General features: G+C 45.0%; 1 protein-coding gene across 2 annotated transcripts in view; it reads left to right on the forward strand.

The window, feature by feature from the left end:
• LOC138735916 (WD repeat-containing protein 70) overlaps window positions 1-21,241 on the forward strand; it is a 95,432-nt gene extending 74,191 nt beyond the window's left edge. For both annotated transcript variants that reach the window (XM_069884584.1, XM_069884592.1), the window contains exons 16-18: window positions 9,375-9,491; window positions 17,717-17,879; window positions 20,454-21,241. In XM_069884584.1, coding sequence (XP_069740685.1) covers window positions 9,375-9,491; window positions 17,717-17,879; window positions 20,454-20,541 — 368 coding nt within the window. In that variant the 3' untranslated portion in view covers window positions 20,542-21,241. The remainder of the gene's footprint in view (window positions 1-9,374; window positions 9,492-17,716; window positions 17,880-20,453) is intronic.
• Window positions 21,242-22,589: the final 1,348 nt, after the last annotated feature.

Consider the following 22,589-nt stretch of genomic DNA (forward strand, 5'->3'; position numbering starts at 1 on the left):
CAACCGTTAAGAGGGAAAGGAGTGGTATTAGGAATCTGTATATAATGACCCATCTTATTTCCTTCTTTTTCCACAGAAGGGGTATATGGATGTTGGGTGGTATTTTCTGCCCAGCATTTCTTAGGAACTGAGGTATGGGAAATAAAATTACCCTCCTTTCTTCCCCAAATGTGGTCCTGAAACAGGACCACTGTGTCTCTGCATTTCTTACATTTCACACCTGATAAAGACATAGGCAAACTAAGAAAAATCAAAGAACATAACAATAACATTGTGAATCAAGTCTTTCTGCGAAATCGCAAGGTAAGAGGTTTTTCTCCAGGAACACAAGTCCAATCTGAGTTCGTATCAGGGTCCTGAGGCGCCTCTACAGGTCCCTTAAATCTGGATGCGTGCGTCCACCCCTTCTCTCTTGTTCGTGCTGCAGCCTCTGTAGTTAAGAGAACTTGGTATGGACCTTCCCACTGGGGCTGGAGTTTTTCAGTTTTCCAGGTCTTGATGAGAATCCAGTCTCCTGGTTCCACTTTGTGTAAAGAAAAGTCTAGAGGCGGTGTTTGTGCCAATAGTCCTCTCTTTCGTAAATCTGTAAGAGAGCGTGACAGTGCCTGTAAATAGTTCCTAACAAATATATCCCCTTCCCCCAAGGTGGGACACCCCTCAACTGTACTCCAGAAGGGAAGCCCAAACATCATTTCATAAGGGGACAACCCTACATCTTTTCGTGGGGCAGTACGAATTCTCAATAAAGCCAGGGGCAGACACTTTATCCAAGGCATTTTAGTTTCCACCATTAATTTTGTCAGTTGCATTTTTAGGGTTCCATTCATACGTTCAACCCTCCCTGAGCTTTGTGGATGCCAAGGGGTATGCAATTTCCAAGTGACCTGTAATGCATTACAAATCAATTGCTGGATTTTTGAACAAAAATGTGGACCCCTGTCTGAGTCTATAGAATCCATTATATCATATCTGGGGATTATCTGCTCTAGGAGGAGGCGAGCTACTGTAGAGGCTGTAGCATTTACTGTTGGGAAGGCTTCCACCCATCGGGTAAAGTGATCTATTACCACCAACAGATACTTCCATCTTTGGACTTGAGGTAACTCTGTGAAGTCGATCTGGATACGTTGGAAAAGGCGTATGGCTAATGGTTGACCTCCCATGGTCCCTGTCCTCATCACCTTTTTATTAATTTTTGTGCATAGGTGACAGTTCTGCACCTCCTGTTGGGCCAAGGTGTAGATTCCCTTACACACATATTCTCGAAGCACTGTGTCACATAAGGCTTGGGTGCCCCAGTGGCTCTGATGATGCAGGTGTTTTAAAATATTGCGAGTTATTTCTTTATTTAGAACCATTCTTCCATCTGGTGTCTTCCATGTTCCATCAGGCAGCTGGCTTGCGCCCAGCTGAGCCATGTCCTTTTCTTCCTTAGCAGTGAAAATGGGAGCCTTCTTTATGCCTTGTCTTATTGGGATTAAGGTCAGCAAACGGACTTCTTGTTGCATGGTTGCCCTTTTGGCTTCTTCATCAGCCAGTCTGTTTCCAATTGCTGTCGGGGTATCTCCCCTCTGATGGCCTGGTATGTAGACCACTGCTATTTCCTGGGGTAATGTCAGGGCTTCTAAAGTCAGAGTAATCATCTGTTCGTGTGCCAATTCCTTTCCTCTTGATGTAATTAGACCACGCTCCTTCCAGATCTTTCCAAAGGTATGCACTACCCCGTATGCGTATTTGGAATCTGTGTAAATCGTTCCAATTTTCTTTGCCAGTATTCTGAGGGCTCTCTGCAAGGCATATAGTTCACAGGACTGTGCTGACCAGCTTCCGGGTAGTCTCGTGGATTCTACTACTTTCCAAGTATTTCCTTCTATTATAGCATACCCACTTCTTCTCATTCCGTCAACACATCTGGCGGAGCCGTCAATGTAGAATTCATATCCTTCTCCCAGCGGAGTATCGCAAAGGTCTTCTCGGGTCTTGGTCTGAAGATCCGTCAAATCGACACAGTCGTGCTCCACCTCTCTCTCTGTTTCACTGCCGTATAAAAACTGAGCTGGGTTGCAGCTATTAATCTTTGCAAACTGTAGATCTTCTCCGACTATTAAAATGGTTTCATACTTTAATATGCGGGAATCAGTCAGCCATCGATGGGCAGTTTGTGTTAATAAAACACTCACAGAATGGGAGGTGTACACAGTCATCTTTCCTCCAAAAGTAAGTTTACGTGCTTCCTCTACCAACAGAGCAGCAGCCGCTACTCCCTGGATACACGTCGGCCATCCGCGAGACACTGGGTCCATCATTTTGGAAAGGAAAGCCACTGGGTGTCGCTGACCGCCTTTTTCCTGTGTTAAAACTCCCACAGCTGTTCCTTGGTTATGAGTGACAAATAGCTGGAAGGGCTGTTTTAAAGAGGGCAGAGTGAGTACCGGGGCTCGTGTCAGGCGATGCTTCAAGTCCTCAAACCATCCCTCCTCCTCCTGGGTCCATTTCAATGGATATTCATTTTCATTTGTCAGCTTTTCATACATAAACTTCACCAACGCTGAGTAGTCCTCTATCCATAACCTACAGTAACCTAAGAGTCCCAGGAATTGTCTTATTTCCTTCTTATTACGGGGTAACGGCATTCTAGTGATTCCCGCAATCCGTTCAGGGGTAATCCGTTTCTGTCCTTTACTTATCTGGTGTCCCAGATATACCACAGTTCTCTCAACGAACTGTAACTTGTTCCTGGACACCCGTAGACCCTTTTTCCCCAGATAATTCAAGAGTCTAATTGTATCTCCCCTCATTTCTTGTTCCTTGGGTCCTGATAATAGTAAATCATCCACATACTGCATTAGTTGGGAATCATCAGATTGTGGATAGTCCGCCAGGATTTGTTCTAGCATTTGTCCAAACAGGTTCGGAGATTCAGTGAACCCTTGGGGCAATACAGTCCACCGAAGCTGTCTCCGTTTACCTGTCCAGGGATTTTCCCATTCAAACGCGAACATATCTCTACTTTCCTCTTCTAATGGACACGTCCAGAAGGCATCCTTCAAGTCGATAACACTAAACCACTCATGGTCTGGGGGAATCCGACTCATAATAGTATAGGGATTAGGCACCACTGGGTGGCGGGTCTGAACAATAGCATTCAAACTTCTTAGATCCTGAACTAGGCGATAGGATCCATCTGACTTTTTCACTGGGAGTATAGGGGTGTTATAAGGTGACATGCATTCTTCTAATAGTCCGTCTCGTATTAGAGTCTCAATTACCGGCTGTAGCCCTTTTCTCCCTTCCAAAGAAATAGGATACTGACGTTTCCTTACCGGCTGATGACCTGGTATTAATGTGACATGTAAAGGTGGGATGTCCAGACCTCTTCGATTTCCCTCCTTATACCAGACTCTCTCATCAATCTGCCGTTCATCCTCTTCCTTTAGAGCACAGAGGTGGACTCGCACTTCTCCGTCCACAGGGAGAGCACCCAAACCTAGGAGAGCCTGTAAGCCTGTAAATCCAGCCGACGGTAACAACAAGAGGTCTTGTACCCCTTCTCTTTCTTCCAGTTTCACTGTTACTTGGGGAATTATTGATACCATTCTGGGAGCCCCTTCTATCCCAGAAATTTTCAAATTACTTTTTACAGGTTCAGTCCCGATTGGCACAGTTATTACACTACTTCGTTCCGCTCCTGTGTCCACCATAAACACCACCTTTTCTCCCTTGGGACCAATTTTTAGTTTTACCAGGGGTTCCCTCTTATACTTGGTCCCCAACATTTGGAACCCCTGACCCCCCCTAATCTTCTTCCATAAGTTCGAGGGCACGCAATTCCCTCTTGTATCGGGGGCATTCCCTCTTAAAGTGTCCTTCCTCATTGCAGTAATAGCACTTAACGAACCTCCGGGGTCTTCCCTCTCTTGGATATCTTGGATTGTTTAGAGGAAGGTTTTGTTTTCTTTCCCCTCTGGATTCGGCATTCATCTGTCGGATAGTCTGTACCATAACCTTTGTCGCCCTCTTTTGATCTTCTTCTTCTCTCTGCACATATACTTTTTGCGCCTTTTTTAACAGGTCGCTTAGGGGTTTTTCGCTCCAGTCCTCCTCCTTTTCTAGTTTCTTTCTAATGTCCTGCCATGATTTGGAAACAAATTCAATTCGAATAAGCTGTTCACCCATTGGTGTACTAGGGTCCACGCCTGCATACTGTTGGACATTCTTTCTCACCCTCTCCAAAAAATCAATAGGGGACTCGTCTTTCCCCTGGTGGTTCCCAAATGCCTTGGTGAAATTGTGACCCTTTGGCACAGCCTCCCGTATCCCTTTAATTGTCCACTCTCTATATTGTCTCATACTTGCCAATCCCTCGGGTGTTCGTTTGTCCCACCTGGGTTCATTTAAGGGATATTTTTGTTCATGGGGTCTGGGGTCCCCAGGTTGTTCATATTCCCACATGAGGAGGGCAGCCCGTCGAATCATCTGCCTCTCCTGGGGTGAGAATAATGTTCCCATTATTGCCTGCATCTCTTCCCACGTATATGTGTTTGGTCCCAGGAATTGGTCGAGCTGTTCGGCCAGTCCTATAGGATCTTCCAATAACTTTTTCATTTCTTTCTTAAATCCCCGCACCTCTGTACTAGTTAGGGGAACATTCACATATCCCGTTCCCCCTCCCGGTCCTCCCATAGGAACTTCCCTCAGGGGATTTAGGCTTATTTAAAACTTTGATGGTCCTGGACCAGTCTGGGATCTTGTCCAGGGTCGGTTTACCGGTGGAAGTTTAGGGTCCGACTCCCTTAATTCATTCTTTTTTTCCCGGCCCCTTTCGGGGCAATCAGATTCATCACCTTTCCCCTCCGGTAATGAGCTTTCCTCGGGCGCAGTAGGCACCGGGGGAATATAAGGAGGGGGAAGGTTGTCCAGAGGTTCCCACTTCTTTTCTCCCGCTACCCTCAATTTAAAACATTTTGTTAAGGATCCTGGCCAGGGAACCCAACAAAATGCATACACCAACTCTTCTTGATTCACCTTTGGTCTCGAATTTACATATATGTTTAATGCTTGTCTAACCCAATCCTCATCAGATCCAAATTTCGGCCACCAGACCGAGGAACCTTTAATAGGTTGTTTCGACCAAAGGAGACAATATTGAACCATCTTTTTCTTGTTTTTGTCTCGATATCTTTTACTATCCCAATTTTCAAACATTCTCCCCAAAGGGCTGTCAAGGGGAACTCCCAGGAATTGTCCTGAATTTTCAGACGAGCCCTTAGATTTGATCCTCCCATTTTCCCACCTAGATCCGTTTATCGTTGCTGAGGACCCTCTCGTTCTGGACCCTACTCCCTTCTTCTCAGACGCCTCGTCGGAGGTACTGTCCCTCCTTCGGTTACCGCTGAGGTTTCCCTGGGGTCGACCCCTCTCTTCTCGGCACTTCGTCGGAGGTGCTGTCCCTCCTTCGGTTACCGCCGAGGTTTCCCTGGGGTCTATCCTAGAGTCCCACGACAGGGTCCTCACGCCACGACAAAAGCTCTATACCTGATCTATTACGTTAGGTTTTTTATCCAAACAGGTGTATCCCGTTACACCTGTTACCCAATCCCCACACCACAATCGTAAGTCGTCACTTACCGGTGTCTTCCCGGGGATTGAACCGTCACCCTTCTCCTCTCCGTCTTGTCGTGTCACCTTGTCCAGATACCACTCGCTCAAGCCGCCCGAAGCCACGAGCAAGGGACTAGGAGCCGCTGAACTCAGCGGGGTGCACCACCTCCGATGTCCCTCTTCTCGCCTCCCCTCACGGCCGGAGTGTAGATCCCGGACGAGTCCCCATTTGTCAGAAATAAAACTTCTCACACATGAGTCTCTTTAAAACTGATGACACGACAAGCTTTATTTACAAGTCTGCAGAGTTGGACTCAACTGGCTTCTCACCAGTTAAGCCCCGATACATACAGTGCATTGATTTTTATACCCTTGTTGTTTGCCCTTCCCCTACTTATTAATACTGTTTTAATTGGTTAGTATTGCAAAAGCATTCTAAGTACAACTGCATTTTTAATTATCACGTTCGTTACGTACGCTGCGAACTCTACATACACTAAATTCTGTTTCTCACCCTTCTTATCAATCTTTTGTCTCCTGCATGTCTCTCACTATGACCATGGAAAGATATGTTTAAAAAAATATCCAGCTGAACCTTTTGTCCTTGGCTGCTAGTAAACTCCCTGTCCGTTCTGGCTTCCCTTTTTATGATTAATCATCACATTTTAACTTAAGCCATTTTAACCTAAATTCTCTATATATAACAACCACCAGCTTCTGCATCCAACACATCTTCCTCCACCATTTGTGCCATCTACTATGTAATCCCATAATCAGACATATATTCCCCCCTTCTCCCCTCTCTTCCTTCCACAGGGACCGCTCTCTCCATGCCTCCCTTGTCCATTCTTCCCTCCCCACCCATCGTCCCCTTGGGACCAACCCCTGTGACCACAGGAGATGCTCCACCTGCACCCACACCTCCTTCCTCACCCCCATTCGGGGCCCCAAACACTCCTATCAAGAGAAGCAACACTTCCTGTGTGAATCTGCAGGGGTCCTCTACTGCATCCCGTACTCCCACTGGTCTCTTCTTCGTCGGGCAGACTGGGATCTCGCTTTGTTGAGCACCTTGTCTCTGTCTGCCACAATAGCAAGGATCTCCCAGTCCCATTCCCTTGCTGACGTGTTAGTCCATGGTCTTGTGCACTGTCAAACTGAGACAACCACAGATTGGAGGAACAGCACCTCATCTTCCTTCTGGGCGCCCTCCAACCGGACGGCATGAACACTAATGGTTTTTAGACTGCAGGCCTGTAACTGCCGCTACGCAGGCAGTCTAAAAAGGAATGTGCAGGAATGTGGAGTCAATTCCTGCCCTGCAATTTACCCCGCGGGTCCCCTACAACTTTTTGGAAGAATCCTGCAGGGTAAATCTTACCAGAAAAATTCATTGATGGTCATCCACTCTACTGCATGTCCAACCATCAGGACTGTTGCACTCAGGGACTTGCAGTCTAAAATGTGGCCCAGTGTGAATGCCCACATGGGCAGTAATTATGTTAATTTTTTTCTATGATTTCCTGACATTGCAGTCTAAAAAACATAACTAATCTCAGTCTTCATTTAGTCACGCCTGTCCCCAGCCTCCACGAGGCCTTTCCTGGAGCTGTCTCTCTCTTCTCTCTTTTCCCTCTGTCTCCTTTACCTTAGCCTTCCTACCCAAGGACCACGACATCTGGCTGCTTACCCTCCCTCCTGAATGCTGTGAACTCGATCTGAGATATCTCGGACCCTGGCACCAGGGAAGCAACGTACCATCCGGGATACTCGATCTCCTCCACAGAACCTCTTATCTGTCCCCTAACTATAGAAACCCCTATCACTACAGCTCACCTCTTCTCCCTTCCCTTCTGAACCACAGGACCAAAATCTGTGTCAGAGACCTATCTCCAGGGCTTGTTCCTGATAGGTCTCCCGCCCTACTCCCTGCCCACAAACAGTATCCAAAATGGTATACTCGTTATTATGGGGAACAGCCTGCACTGCCTGCCTGTTCCCTTTCCCTCTCCTGACTGTCACCCATCTACCCTCCTCCTGACTCATAGTGTACGTGTAACTCCTGTTTATCACCCCTCTGTCTCCCGAATGATCCGGAGTTCATCCAATGTCTGCTCCAATTCCCTAACACAGTTTGTCATGAGCTGCAGGTGGATGTACTCCTCACAGAAGTTGTTGTCAGGAATACCCTTGGCTTCCCTGACTACAGAGAGTTGTGAACTCGGCCAGCACCATCGTGGGCACAAACCTTCACTCCATTGAGGAAATCTTTAAGAGGTGGTACTTCAAGAATGCGGCCTCTGTCCTCAAGTACTCTCACCACCCAGGCCATGCCCACTTCACACTGCTATCATTAGGAAGGAGGTTCAGGGGCCTCAAGTCACACACACAACATTACAAAAACAGCTTTTTTCGCTCCACCATCAGATTTCTGAACGGACAGTGAACCACAGACACGACCTCACTTTTTCTCTTCATTGCAAACATTTCTTTCAAATCTTTATGGAATTGTAATTTGTAATAATTTTTGCACCTTGTTCTCCACAATACTGCTGCAGCAAAATAACAAATTTCATGACATATGTTCATGACGATAAACCTGATTCTGCTCTATTCCTAAACCAGGCCGGCATGCAATCAGGCAGTACGCTTTCCATTGCAAACCTGCAGATGTTTCAGTGAGCATTGGATGACAAGCCAAATATCCTTGGAAGATAGAGCTGTCAGCATGCCTTCTTCTTGGATGCCTTGATGTGCTGGCTCCAGGAGAACCAGGAACTCAATGCGGATGGATCAGAGGTTGAGAGGGTTTGCAAAATAACATTCCATAAAGAGGTTTATGAACAATACCAGGTCAGGAGGGAAAGTAGGAATGTGGCAGTTTGGAATGTCTCCAGTCAGGTGCAGGGAACGGGCAAGGAAGTAGAGCAGCTTAGAACCATGGAATACTACAGTACAGATGCAGGCCCTTCGGCCCTTCTCGTCTGTGCCAAACCATTATTCTGCCTAGTCCCACTGGTCTGCACCCAGTCCATCCCCCTCCTATCCATGTACCTGTTCAAACTCTTCTTCAATGTTAAAATTGAGCCCACATTCACCACCTCAGCTGGCAACTCGTTCCACACCCCCACTACTCTCTGTGTGAAGAAGTTCCCTCGATGTTCCCCCTAAACTTCTCCCCTTTTACCCTTAACCCATGACCTCTGGTTTGTATCTCACTTACCCCCAGTGGAAAAGGCGACCTACATTTCCTCTGTCTGTCCCCCTCATCATTTTAAATACCTCGATCAAATCTCCCCTCATTCTTCTCCGCTGCAGGGAATAAAGTCCTAACCTATTGAACCTTTCTCTGTAACACAGTTCCTGAAGTCCGGGCAACATCCTAGTTAATCTCTGCCCTCTCTCTATCTTGTTAAGATGTTTCCTGTGTGGGAAGTTGAGTGAACTAGAATACTTAAACTGTGAGAAACTAGTAAATGTACCAAGTGGGCTCTTTAACATGGTGCAGATAATTGTGGGTTTGGAAGAAATGTTGTACATCAGCCTTCATCCTGGCAGTTGTGGAGCAAGAGTGGTGCAATCTTTCTGGCTTTTAGTGAAATCTCATTTGGAGCATTCTGTGCCATCTCCGAAGGGGTTGTTTTTGTGAGGATGGGCTTCGTGTGACACACACTGCACATCCCTCACTGTCTCACTCGCCAACAGTGCCTGGGTTACGGTCTCTGCAAAGGAAAGCCATTCACTGTGAAACGGTTGTTTATTTTGTCTTTCAGCACATGCTCTGCCCATGTTCCGGGAGCCGAGGCAGAAGAGTACCAGGAAACAACTAGAGAAAGATCGCCTTGATCCTGTGAAATCCCATAAACCTGAACCTCCGGTCTCTGGGCCAGGTAACATCCACCTGATGCATTGTCTGTGGCTGAGAGTGTGCTGCAGGGTGGGCAGAGCTCAGAGAGAACCTGGATATGGAAAGAGTTAATGTTCACAACCACCTGATTGTACGTGTACCACATGATGAAACAGTGTCTCTCCAGATCATGGTGCACACACAGTACATACATCACTGTGTCGGAGGTCTGTGAGGAGTGTTAGCGGTTACAATAGGAAGGGGGGTGGGGGGGGCCCAGGGGATCACCAAGGAGGCCATGGCAGGGAATGAGTCCACAGATGCCCAATGGGGAGGGGGGGGAAATGAGTGGGGATAGAAACTGAGAGAGACTGTGAGACACTGCAGAGAGTGTGCAGGCTCCGGAGGGGAAACCCAGTCTGGTGGCTGGTGTCTGGGGCCACTGCAGAATGGCAGATGTGGTTCTCTTGTTTAAAACAAGGTAACAGGGAGAATCCTTCAAATTACAGACCAGTGATGGGCAAACTATTGGAGAGGATTTTTCGGGACAGGAACATGAGCATTAGGAGAAGTCCAGTCTTCTCCGGGATAGTCAGCAGGGCTTTGTGAAGGGAAGGTCATGCCTCACAAGCCCTACTGAGTGTTTTGAGGAAGTAACAAAAGAAATTGATGAAGGTAGGGCGGTCGATGTATTTTAGTAAGGCCTTTGACAAGGTCCCTGATGGGAGACTCATTGAGAAAGTTGTGAGGCGGAGTCACGTGATGGAGTAGTGGCCGGACGGTGAACTCCAGCCCTCTCCAGAAAAGTCGGGAAAAACAAGAGAAAATACAAAGGCACAGAAATACAAGTTAAAGAAAAGTGAATATAAAGGTGGAAAGAAGATGGAGACAAAAGGAGAAAAATCAAAATCAACGGAAAGAAGAGAGGAAGAGAAGACAACGGAGGAAAAAGGTGAAGGCCTTACCTGTCCGAAGAGGCCCGCTGTGGAGAGAAGACCCCACTACCTCAGGTCGGTAGAAAGAGAACTACAACAATGGCTCACAGAGCCGAGTAAAAGTGCGCAACCGCGCATGCGCGAGGAGTCGCGCATGCGCGATGCGCATGAAAAAAAACACACCGACGGGAGGGGGGACCAGCTGGGGAGTCGATCTCCACAGCCGGTAACGACAGCTGCAGAACACCTGCAGCAAGAAGAGACCACAGAAGACAATAGAAACAAGAAAGAAGAGGAGGAAAGGGCAGCAAAGAAACAACAGATGGTCAACCTAGAGGAAGAAGAAGAGGAAGAGGAAGAGTACAGGGAAATAGAAGAAGAAAAGATAGGCAAGGTAAAGGAGGTACTTGCTCTTGTTAGAGGATACATGGAGTCATTTAAAGAATGGCAAACACAGGAATTCAATGATTTAAGAAGAAGAATAAACAACACAGAAAAGAAAATAAATAAAATGGATATGACCTTAACAGAAATGGGGAAAAAAATGGACAAGATGGAAGAACGGGCAATAGCAGCAGAAATGGAGGTAGAAGACTTAAAAAAGAAATTGGAGGAATCTAATAAAAAAACTAAAGAGACACAAGAATTACTAGCCCAAAAAATAGATATAATGGAAAATTATAACAGAAGAAATAACATAAAGATAGTGGGCCTTAAGGAAGATGTAGAAGGCAAGAATATGAGGGAGTTTATAAAAGAATGGATCCCTAAGGCCCTAGGATGTCCAGAACTACAGCAAGAAATGGAAATAGAAAGGGCACATAGAGCATTGGCCCCTAAACCACAACCACAACAAAAACCAAGATCTATTGTAGTAAAATTCCTAAGATATACTACAAGAGAAAAGGTACTGGAGAAGACAATGGAAAAAGTAAGAGAGGGCAACAAACCACTGGAGTATAAAGGGCAAAAAATCTTCATTTATCCAGATATAAGCTTTGAACTCCTAAAGAAGAGAAAAGAGTTCAATGCAGCAAAAGCGATTTTATGGAAGAAAGGATATAAATTTACACTGAAGCATCCTGCGGTATTGAAAATATTTATTCCAGGACAACAAAACAGACTATTCTCGGATCCAGAAGAAGCACGAAAATTTGCAGAACAATTACAAAAATAGACTGAGGGATGAAGACGGGTAATGAGAGCAAAAATTATCACGATTGATATGTATGTGGGTAAAGACAAAAATAGACTGAGGGATGAAGACGGGTAAGGAGGGTAAAAATGACCACGATTGATATGTATGCGGGTAAAGAGGTATAAGAGTGAATAGAGACAATGGGCATATGTGAAAATATCTGTAATTAGAGGAAAACATAGAGAGTATAGACAAGAATTAATAAGGGAAGGTAATGGAATAGAGAGAATAAGGAGGGAACTAAAAGAGTGACCTTTGTGACATATAAAAAACGAAATCTTTTCTGGGGGGGGCTGGGTGGGGGGAAAAGAGCGGTCACTGCAAAATCAGTTGACGCTTGCGAGTGGATTCGCAAATCCAAATGGAGAGGGGAGATGTGGTTGTCCGACAAGGGATAAAGGGCAACTCAGGAGGGGAAGGGGAGATTGGGGATAAAGAAGATAGAAATAGGAGAATAAGGAAAATGTTGGATGTTGTAGGAATGTTGTCTGGTAAAGAGTTGAAAATAAGAAAACAGAAATGGAAAAGGAGGAAAGGTAATGATGGAAAAACGGAAAGAGAAGATAAACAAAATATAAAATGGCTACGCTGAACTATATGACTCTAAATATTAATGGAATACATAACCAAATTAAAAGGAAGAAACTACTAAATTTACTGAAAAAGGAAAAAATAGATATAGCATTTGTCCAAGAAACACATTTAACTGAATTGGAGCACAAGAAATTAAAGAGAGATTGGGTAGGACATGTAACAGCAGCATCGTATAATTCAAAAGCAAGAGGAGTGGCTATATTAATTAGCAAAAATGTGCCATTTAAAATAGAAGAGGAAATAATAGATCCAGCAGGGAGATATGTTATGATAAAATGTCAGATATATTCAGAGCTTTGGAATCTACTTAATATATATTCACCTAACGAAGAAGATCAAAAGTTTATGCAAGATATCTTTTTGAAGGTAGCTAATACGCAAGGGAACATACTAATAGGAGGGGATTTCAATCTGAATTTGGATCCAAATATGGATAAAACGGGGAAAAAAATTAACAGGAAGAACAAAGTAACCAAATTTATAATTAAATCAATGCAAGAAATGAAACTTGTGGACATATGGAGGAAACAAAACCCAAAAGAAAAGGAATACTCATACTACTCGACTAGACATAAAACATACTCAAGGATAGACCTATTCCTGTTATCAGCCCACATACAAGGGAGAGTTAGGAAAACGGAATATAAAGCTAGACTATTATCGGACCACTCACCCCTGTTATTGGCAATAGAGCTAGAAGACATCCCTCCAAGAATGTATAGATGGAGATTAAACCCCATGCTACTTAAAAGACAGGATTTTAGAGAATTTATTGAAAAACAATTAAAAATGTACTTTGAAGTAAATACGGAATCAGTGGAAGATAAGTTTATACTATGGGACGCAATGAAAGCATTCATTAGAGGGCAAATAATAAGTTATGCAACCAAGATGAAGAAGGACTATAATCAGGAAACAGAGCAGTTGGAAAGGGAAATAATAAACATAGAAAAAAAATTAGCAATAAAGGAAGATACAACCAAAAGAAGAGAATTGGCGGATAAAAAAATAAAATATGAAACATTACAAACATATAAGGTGGAGAAGAATATAATGAAGACAAAACAGAAATATTATGAACTAGGGGAAAAAACACACAAAATCCTAGCATGGCAGCTTAAGACAGAGCAAACTAAGAAAATGGTCTTGGCAACAAGGAAAAAAGACAAACAAATTACATATAATCCAAAAGAAATTAAGGAAAACTTCAGAGAATTCTATGAACAATTATACCGAACCGAAAACGAAGGGAAAGAAGGGAAAATAGATGAATTTTTGACTAAAATTGAACTACCAAAACTACAAATAGAGGAACAAAATAAATTAACAGAACCATTTGGAACAGTAGAAATACAAGAGATAATAAAAAATTTACCAAATAATAAGACACCAGGAGAGGATGGACTCCCAATAGAATTCTACAAAACATTTAAAGACCTAATAATACCGCCCCTCCTGGATGTAATCAACCAGATTGATGAGACACAAAACTTACCAGATTCATGTAAAACAGCAATAATTACAGTGATACTAAAACAAGGGAAAGATCCACTCTCACCAGCGTCATATAGACCAATATCTCTGCTAAACACAGATTATAAGATAATAGCTAAACTATTAGCGAACAGATTAGCAGAACAGGTACCGAAAATGGTAAATTTAGACCAAACTGGATTTATCAAAAAAAGACGCACAACAGACAATATTTGTAAATTTATTAACTTAATTCATGCAGTAGAAGGAAATAAAGCACCGGCAGTAGCAGTTGCTTTAGACGCAGAGAAGGCCTTCGACAGAGTAGAATGGAATTACTTGTTCAAAGTATTGCAAAAATTCAGTTTACCGGAGAAGTATATTAATTGGATTAAAGCATTATATAAGGGACCGTTAGCGAAAGTGACAGTAAATGGACATGTATCAAAGCAATTTAACTTAAGCAGGTCAACGCGGCAGGGATGCCCACTATCACCATTATTGTTTGCGCTAGCTATAGAACCACTAGCAGAATCGATAAGAAGAGATAATAATATAAAAGGAATAAAAATAAAAGACAGGGAATATAAAATCAGTCTGTTTGCGGATGATGTGATAGTGTACTTAACAGAACCAGAACTATCAATAAAAGAACTATATAAGAAATTGAAGGAATATGGAGAAGTGTCGGGATACAAGATAAACGTAAATAAAAGTGAAGCAATGCCTATGAATAACGCGGATTTCTCAAAATTTAAGGAGGAATCCCCATTCAGATGGCAAACGCAGGCAATAAGATACCTAGGTGTGCAAATAAACAAAAATCTAGGCCAATTATATAAACTCAATTACAATCCACTAATGAAAAAATTACAGGACGATTTAGAGCATTGGAAAGAGCTACCACTAACACTGATAGGAAGGATAAACTGTATTAAAATGAACATTTTTCCAAGGATAATATACTTATTTCAGGCATTGCCAATACAACTGACAGAAAAATTCTTCAAAGAGTTAAAGAAAATAATAAGGAGATTTTTATGGAGAGGGGGGAAACCGAGGATAGCACTAGACAAATTAACAGAATGGTATAAACAAGGAGGCTTACAATTGCCAAACTTCAAAAATTATTATAGAGCCGCACAATTAAGGTACCTATCAGATTTTTATCAAACAAGGGAAAAACCAGACTGGACGAGACTAGAATTAGATAAAATAGGGGAAAAGATACCTGAACACATATTATATAAATGGGACGAAAAATTGGTACAACATAGAACTTCTCCAGTATTACACCATCTCCTCAATATATGGAAGAAGATTCATGTAGAAAGAAATAAAAGAAATTACCAAATACCAAAACTAATATTGACGCAAAATAAGCTACTCCCTTTTACAATAGACAACCTTGCCTTTAGAAAATGGGAAAAAAAAGGGATTAAAAGAATAGAAAATTGTTTTTCAGGAAGTAGATTCTTATCCTTTGAACAAATGAGAGATAAGTACAATATAACGGGAGATACAGCGCTGGCATATTACCAACTGAGATCCTACTTGAAAGATAAATTAGGAAGCAACTTGAGTTTACCAGAGGGAAGTAACCTTGAATATGTGATTACAGATACAATGTTAATCAAAAGATTTATAAAAAATATGTATATTAAACTGCAAGAAAAGGAAAATGAGGAAACAAATGGTAAAACTAAACAAAAATGGGAACAAGATTTAAATATAAAGATAAAAAAGGAAACATGGGAGAAGTTATGCTCTGGAACGATGAGAAATACAATAAATACGAGGCTGCGTATGATACAATATAATTGGTTACACAGACTATACATTACACCGCAAAAGTTAAATAAATGGGACCCAACAGTATCTGATAGGTGTTTTCGATGTAAAAAAGAAAGGGGAACAACAATTCATGCAATTTGGACATGTGAGAGAGTAGAAAAATTTTGGGATGATCTCAATCAGATATTAAATAAAATAACAGAAAACAATATACCAAAGAATCCAGAGATCTTTCTCCTAAGTAACATAAAAAATAAAGAATTTGGAATTGACTTGGAGGATGCACAAAAAAGATTTGTTAAGATAGCCCTAGCTGTAGCAAAAAAATGTATTATGTCAACCTGGAAATTGGAAGATAATTTGAAAATACAACAATGGTATATAGAAATGAATAAATGTATTCCATTAGAAAAAATAACATATAGTTTAAGAAATAATATTGAAATATTCGAACAAGTATGGGAGCCTTACATTAAATACAATAGCGAAAACCTACCAGGAACAAACATTACCTAAGTTGATGGAAGGAGAAGAAAAGAAAAGAATGGACTCAGTAGAATTTCTGGTGTATTTTTGTTGAATGACAACATTGTCTAACTGAATTAATGCAACCTAGATTGTATAACTAAAATGGATGAGAGGGGGGGGATGGGGGGGTGGCTTGGGAGGAGGGAGGGGGGAGGGAGAAAAAGTCACTGTAAATGTGTGGAAAAGAAAAAGTGTATATCATGGCTATTGTGATTTATGGTGTGAAAAATAAAAAATTTAAAAAAAAAAAAAAAGAGAAAGTTGTGAGGCAAGGGATCCATGGAAGCTTGACCATGTGGATTCAGAATTGGCTCACCTGTAGAAAGCAGAGAGTAGTAGATGGAACATATTCTGTCGGAGGTCTGTGACCCCTGGTCTGTTCTGGGGCCCCTGCTCTTTGTGATTTTTATAAATGACCTGGACTAAGAAGTGGAAGAATGGATTAGTAGGTTTGCAGATGACACAAAGATTGTGGATAGTCTAGAAGATTATCATAGGTTAAAATAGGATATAAAAAGGATGCAGACTTGGGTGGAGAAGTGGCAGATGGGGTTCAATCCGGATTAGTGTGAATTGAGGAAGGTTGAACTTCTTGCTGGAGTACATGGTTAATGGCAGCATCCTTAACAGGGTGGAAGAACACAAGGATCTTGGAGACCAAATCCATACATGTCTGAAGGTTGCACCATAGGTGGATAGGGTAGTTAAGAAGGCCTATGGGATGCTGGGCTTCATTAGTCCAGGGATTGAGTTCAGGAGTCGTGAGGTGATGTTGCAGCTCTATAAATCTCTGGTTAGACCACACTTAATTGTGTTCAGTTCTGGTCACCTCATTACAGGAGAGATGTGGAAGCTGTGGAGAGGGTGCAGAGGAGATTCACCAGGAGGTTGCCTGGATTGGAGAACGTGTCTCATGAGGGCTAGGTTAGCAGAGCTGGGACTTTTCTCTTTGAAATGAAGAAAGATGAGAGGTGACTTAATAGAGGTCCATCAGATTATGAGAGGCATGGATGGGGTGGACGGCCAGCGCCTTTTTCCGGGGCCACAGTGGTAAATACCAGAGGACATGTGTCCAGGTGAGGGGAGGAATGTTTAGGGGAGACGTCAGAGGTAAGTGTTTTTACACAGAGAGTAGTGGGTGCCAGGAATACATTGCCGGGGTGGTGGTGGAGGCTGGAACAATAGCGACATTTCAAAGACGTGGGCTGAAATGCCATTCTGTGTTCTCTAAGCTGGGTTTGGAGATGTATGGGCTAGATGCAGCAAGCAGGACTCAGGTGGGTGGGACATTTTAGTCAGTGAGGGCAGGCTGTTCTAAAGGAGCCGTTCCCACACTGGGTGACACTGTGACCTGGAGATTTAAGCCTAATGGTGGTGCTGTTACTAAGTGTTTGTCAGAGTTCAGAGGACATGGGTGTTGGGTCACAGGTTGTGTTTGATTTGGAATTTGGGAGGCCCTGGTCTCAGGACATGTATATGTCTCAGAGTTAGATGACAGGATTTTACGTGGTTGGGTATTTTTGAGAGTTTGTGATCATTAATCAGCGCTGTGATTACCTCCGCTGCTGGCTTCAAGGTGGGACTACAATGACCCCCTCCCCCCATTCTGTGTTTGTATCTTTTACCCAGAAGGCGTGGGGCAATAAAGAAAGACACTATATTCCTGCTTTGAAGAGACTGTATAAAAGGGGCTACTAAGAAACGTGGGGATGAGGTGTTTGGAACTGAACTTTCCATTCATTGCAGGTCGTGGGGGTCGAGTTGGAACTCACGGTGGGACATTATCGTCTTTCATTGTGAAGAATATTGCTCTGGATAAAACAGATGACAGTAACCCCCGAGAAGCCATCCTGCGTCACGCAAAAGATGCTGAACAGAACCCATACTGGGTGGCGCCCGCCTACGTGAAGTGAGTGAGTGAGTGGTGCAGGAAATCATTGGGCCCACATTGTTACTCTTTACACTTCTCACTTTGACGTCAAGTGGGAGTTGGACGTTTGGCCCTTGTGCCTTTAGCACTCTCAACACTCACCATGTTTGAAATGCCTTCCCACGGACCTTTCAACCACCTGTCCAGCTTCACCTGCTGAGATAGGATCCTTCTCCAGTTGTACTTTTCCATATTGGCCCAAAAGAACCCTCCTGGAACATTTTTAAAATTCTAACCACTCGCCCGCCACACCTTGCAGATGTTCATAGCCTGTTAGTCACTGATATTTCTCCACGGATCTGCTCCTCCATCTGACCCTGACTGATCAGAAGGAGAGGTCTACTCCAGATGGCTGTACATTTTTGTTCTCTGCCATAACCCAAATGGCCGAACTTTGAGAGCCATCCAATAAAATCCTCGCTAATGACTGCACTGATGGTCTCCTTTAACGATGTTAAAATGCCACCTAAAGTCAGAGGTGCACAACGTGAAACAGGCCCTTCAGCCCAACTCAAAGCAGGAAAGTAATGAGGTCTTTCAACCCATCGAGTCCGCCCCACCATTCTCTCATGGCTGATTTCACGTAGAACGCCGTTCAGCCCTCAATGTTGTGCTGATCTACATACACCTACAAAACAAAACTAAACCCTCCCTTCCTCGTAACCCTCGATTTTCCTTCCATCCATGTGTCCGTCCAAGAGTCTCTTTTGTGCACCCAATGTTCCAGCCTCCACCGCCATCCCTGGCAAGGCATTTCACGCCCCAAAGAGAAAAGTCCCAGCTCTGCTAACCTTGCCTCATTAGACTTATTTTCCAATCCAGGCAACATCCTGGTGAATCTCCTCTGCCCCCCTCTCCATAGCTTTCACATCCTTCCTATAATGAGGTGACCAGAAATGAACACAATACTCCAAGTGTGGTCTCAGCAGTTTTACAGAGCTGCAACATGAGCTCTCTACTCCTGAACTCAATTCCTGGACTAATGAAGCCCAACATCCCACAGGCCTTCTTAACCATCCTAACGACCTGCACTTGAACCTTGAGGATGTATGGATTTGAACTCCAAGGTCCCTCTGTTCCTCCACACTTTTTAGTAGCCAACCCTTAATACTGTACTCAGCCTTCTGGTTTGTCCTTCCAAAATGAATCACCTCACACTTAACAGGATTGAACTCCATCTGCCACTTTTCCACCCAACTCTGCATCCTGTCTATATCCTGATGTAACCTACAGCAATCTTTGACACTGTCCACAACACCTCTAACCTTCGTATTATCCGCAAACTTTCTGGCCCATCCCTCTACACCTTTATCCAGGTCATTTTTAAAAATCACAGAGCAGGGGCCCCAGAACAGATCCCTGCAGAACTCCACTAATCACTGACTTCCACACAGAATACTTTCTGTCCACTGCTACCCTCTCGTTTCTACCAGCGAGCCAATTCTGAATCCACACAACTAAGGTTCCATGGATCCCGCGGCTCATGACTTTCTGAACAAGTCTCCCATGGGGAACCTTGTCAAATGCCTTACTAACATCCACGTCGACCACATCTACCGCCCGACCCTCATCAATGTCTATGATCTATGAGTCTTGCATCAACGGTGGGAAAACTAGAACATAGAACATTACAGCTCTGTACGGGTATGTTGAAGATATTGTGGATAGTGGAGAAAGTTGTTGTAGGTTAGAACGGGATATGGCACAAGATGCAGACTTGAACGGAGAAGTGGCAGATGGGGTTCAATCCCCGTAGCTGTGAAGTGATGCACTTTGGAAGGTCGAACGTGAAAGCAGAGTACATGGTAAATGACAGATTTCTTAACAGTGCAGAGGAACAGAAGGACTTTGGGGTCCAAATCCATGGATCTCTCTAGGTTGCCGTGCAGGTTGAGAGAGTGGTTAAGGTACACTGCTTCACTAATTAGTCAAATACTGCAAGCACAATAAAATTCTGGGCGACACGGAGGAAGGGTGTGGAAGCTGTGGAGAGGGGGCAGAGGAGATTGACCAGGACGTTGCCTGGATTGGAAAACAAGCCTTATGAGGCAGGGTTAGCACAGCTGGGACTTTTTGGCCTGACAGTGGGTGAGGGGTGACTTAATGGAGGTGAGGGGAATGTTAGAGGTAGGAATGGAATGGTGGGTGCCTGGAGGCTGGGGCAGTGGGGACATTGAAAGGGCTCACAGGCGCAGGGGTGTCAGGAAACTAGAGGATTCTGGTCTGTGAGGGTTGATTGATGAGGAGCAGCTTTACATGGGTCAGCACAGCATTATGGGCTGAAGGGCCTGCACTGTTGTAACATTCTGTGTTCCACATTCCATCTGTCTTCACTCAGCCGCCTCACGCAAGCTGACCACATTCTCCCTTCAGCACCACCTCTCTGATCCCCAGCTCTATCTCAGCACTGCCGCCCGTGTCCTCCCCTCCCCCACTCACCCCTGTCCCCAGCTGTGTCTCAGCACCCCCTGCCCCCATGAACACCCTCCCCCTGCCCGTTATTTCTGACACTTCCCTTGCCACTCACACTGATCCTCTTGCCTCTGGTTCCAGGACGCAGCCGCACGCCGTGTTTGCAGCGACGGAGTCCGACGAGGAGCAGCAGGACGATGAGCCCGAGTGGAAGAAACGCAAGCTTTGAGCGAAGTGGGGACGGGGGTCCTAGACCCCTCATCTTCCCCACCCCGACCAGGATGGGACTCTAAGATCCCTCATCTTCCCCACCCTGACTAGGACAGGGGTCCGATCCCCACCCCTCTCACCTGGACCAGGACTAAGAACTAGTCCCCACCCCCCCCCTCACCCAGATGGGTCCGATCCCCCTCACCTACCCCAGACCAGGACTGGGAAGGGAGTCCAACACCCTTCATCTATCCGGGACACTACTGGTGGCCCAAATCCCCCACCACTGCCAGTACTGGCCTGGTGGTTCACCTCTCCACCTCCCCCTCCAGTACTGTTCTGGTGGTCCAATGTCACCCACCTCCCTCCCCTCCCACTGCTGATGGAGGCCCAAACCCCCACCCGTCCCCCTTCTATTGGTACTTGGCTGGTGGACCCCTTCCCCCCCCCCCATCGGAACTGGGCTGGTGGTCCCTTCTCTTCCCCTCTCCCAACCAGGACTAGACTGATGGTCCCCTCTCCTCCCCTCCCCTCCCCCCACCGGGACTGGACTGGAGAAGCACCAAGGTGGGGTTGGGGAAATGAGAATGATGTTGCAGTTCAGGTGAGCAGTGGTGCAGGCAGGAGTGAGGGGGGCCGGAGTATATCCCACTGACCAACTGCCCCGTCTCATCCTGGCATGTCTCTGCCTGAGTGAATTAAACATGGTCCCGACACAATGGGTGGTTTTGATTCAATTGCTCTGTGTGTGGGGAACAAATGCACGTCATTTTGTTAAATAGGGACTATGAAATGGGGTGTTCTGGAGGAGAATCTGGCCCTTCAGCCCACATCATTCCTGCTGACCATGATGTCCATCTGAGCTGCCCCCTTTGCATGCATTTGGGCATATCCCTCCAGGCCTTTCCTACCCATGTCCCTGTCCAAATGTCATTGGAACATTGTTCCTGCTTCTCTCACTTCCTGCGGCAGAAACACCCCCCACCCCCGTGTGAAATACTTTGCCCTCAGCATCTCTCCATGCCAATGGTTTTCAAACCTTTCCACTCACATCCCACTTTAAGTAATTCCTACACCATCGGTGCTCTAGGATTAGTAAGGGATGGGTTAAGGTGGGATGTGGGTGGGAAGGGAAGATTGAGAACCACTGTTCTAGTCCCAATTGTTACTGTGTAGTATGTGCTACGGCAGGGCACTGAAGCAAGACAGACACAAGCACTGCTCTTACAGTCAAGTACTCCTTTACTGAGTGGTTTGCCCTGCCTTATACAGGCCTGTTGGGCCTCTTCCAGCGGAAATAATGTCATGGGCTTGCCAGCTCCCGATTGGTCGGCGTTCCTGCCAGTGCTCGTTGTTTCCAGCCGCATGGCTTGCAGCCTGAGGAGAAAGGCCATTTAGTTGGAGTACTCCTTGCAGGATCGCCATGTTCAACTGCCATCTTGTATGCCAGGATGCCTATTGGGTAACGAGCCGCCACACAACCCCCCCACCTAGCAAACCAGTGATCCAGGCACTGTCTATGGTTTTGGGTGGCCTGCCTTCATGGTGCGGGGATGCTGGGGTGATTGGTTGACCAGTGTCAAATGCACTGGTTTGAGGAAATCAATCGTAAATGTCTCTTCCTTTCCTCCGATATCCAGCACGTTTGACACCGGACTACTGATCACCCCACACCATGAAGGCAGGCCAAACGAACCTGCGGCCCACCATCTTGACGGTGGTCCTGATGGCTGGGTGCGATGGTCTGCACCAAGTCAAACACTGGGCAACTCAATGATGATGGGATGAGGTTTGCCAGTTGAAACGTCACACAGGAGGGACGAGTCACCGAAGCCGATGCGGACGCCTTCTAGCTGAGTCCCATCACTGCCATTTTGCACAAAGGGATGCCAGGGTTCGTCTGCTGTGCCTGGGCCAGGGCCGTGCAATCGACCCCCTGGGACAGAGTCTGCATTTGCCTGGATTGTCGGCCACCACGTTGGACTTTCCAGCGATATGCTCGATATCCGTGGTATATGTTGGACAGATGCCTTTGTTGCATGGCTAACCATAGGTCTGACACTTTAT

This window comes from Narcine bancroftii, chromosome 1 (genome assembly GCF_036971445.1).
Source record: "Narcine bancroftii isolate sNarBan1 chromosome 1, sNarBan1.hap1, whole genome shotgun sequence".
NCBI lineage: Eukaryota > Metazoa > Chordata > Chondrichthyes > Torpediniformes > Narcinidae > Narcine > Narcine bancroftii.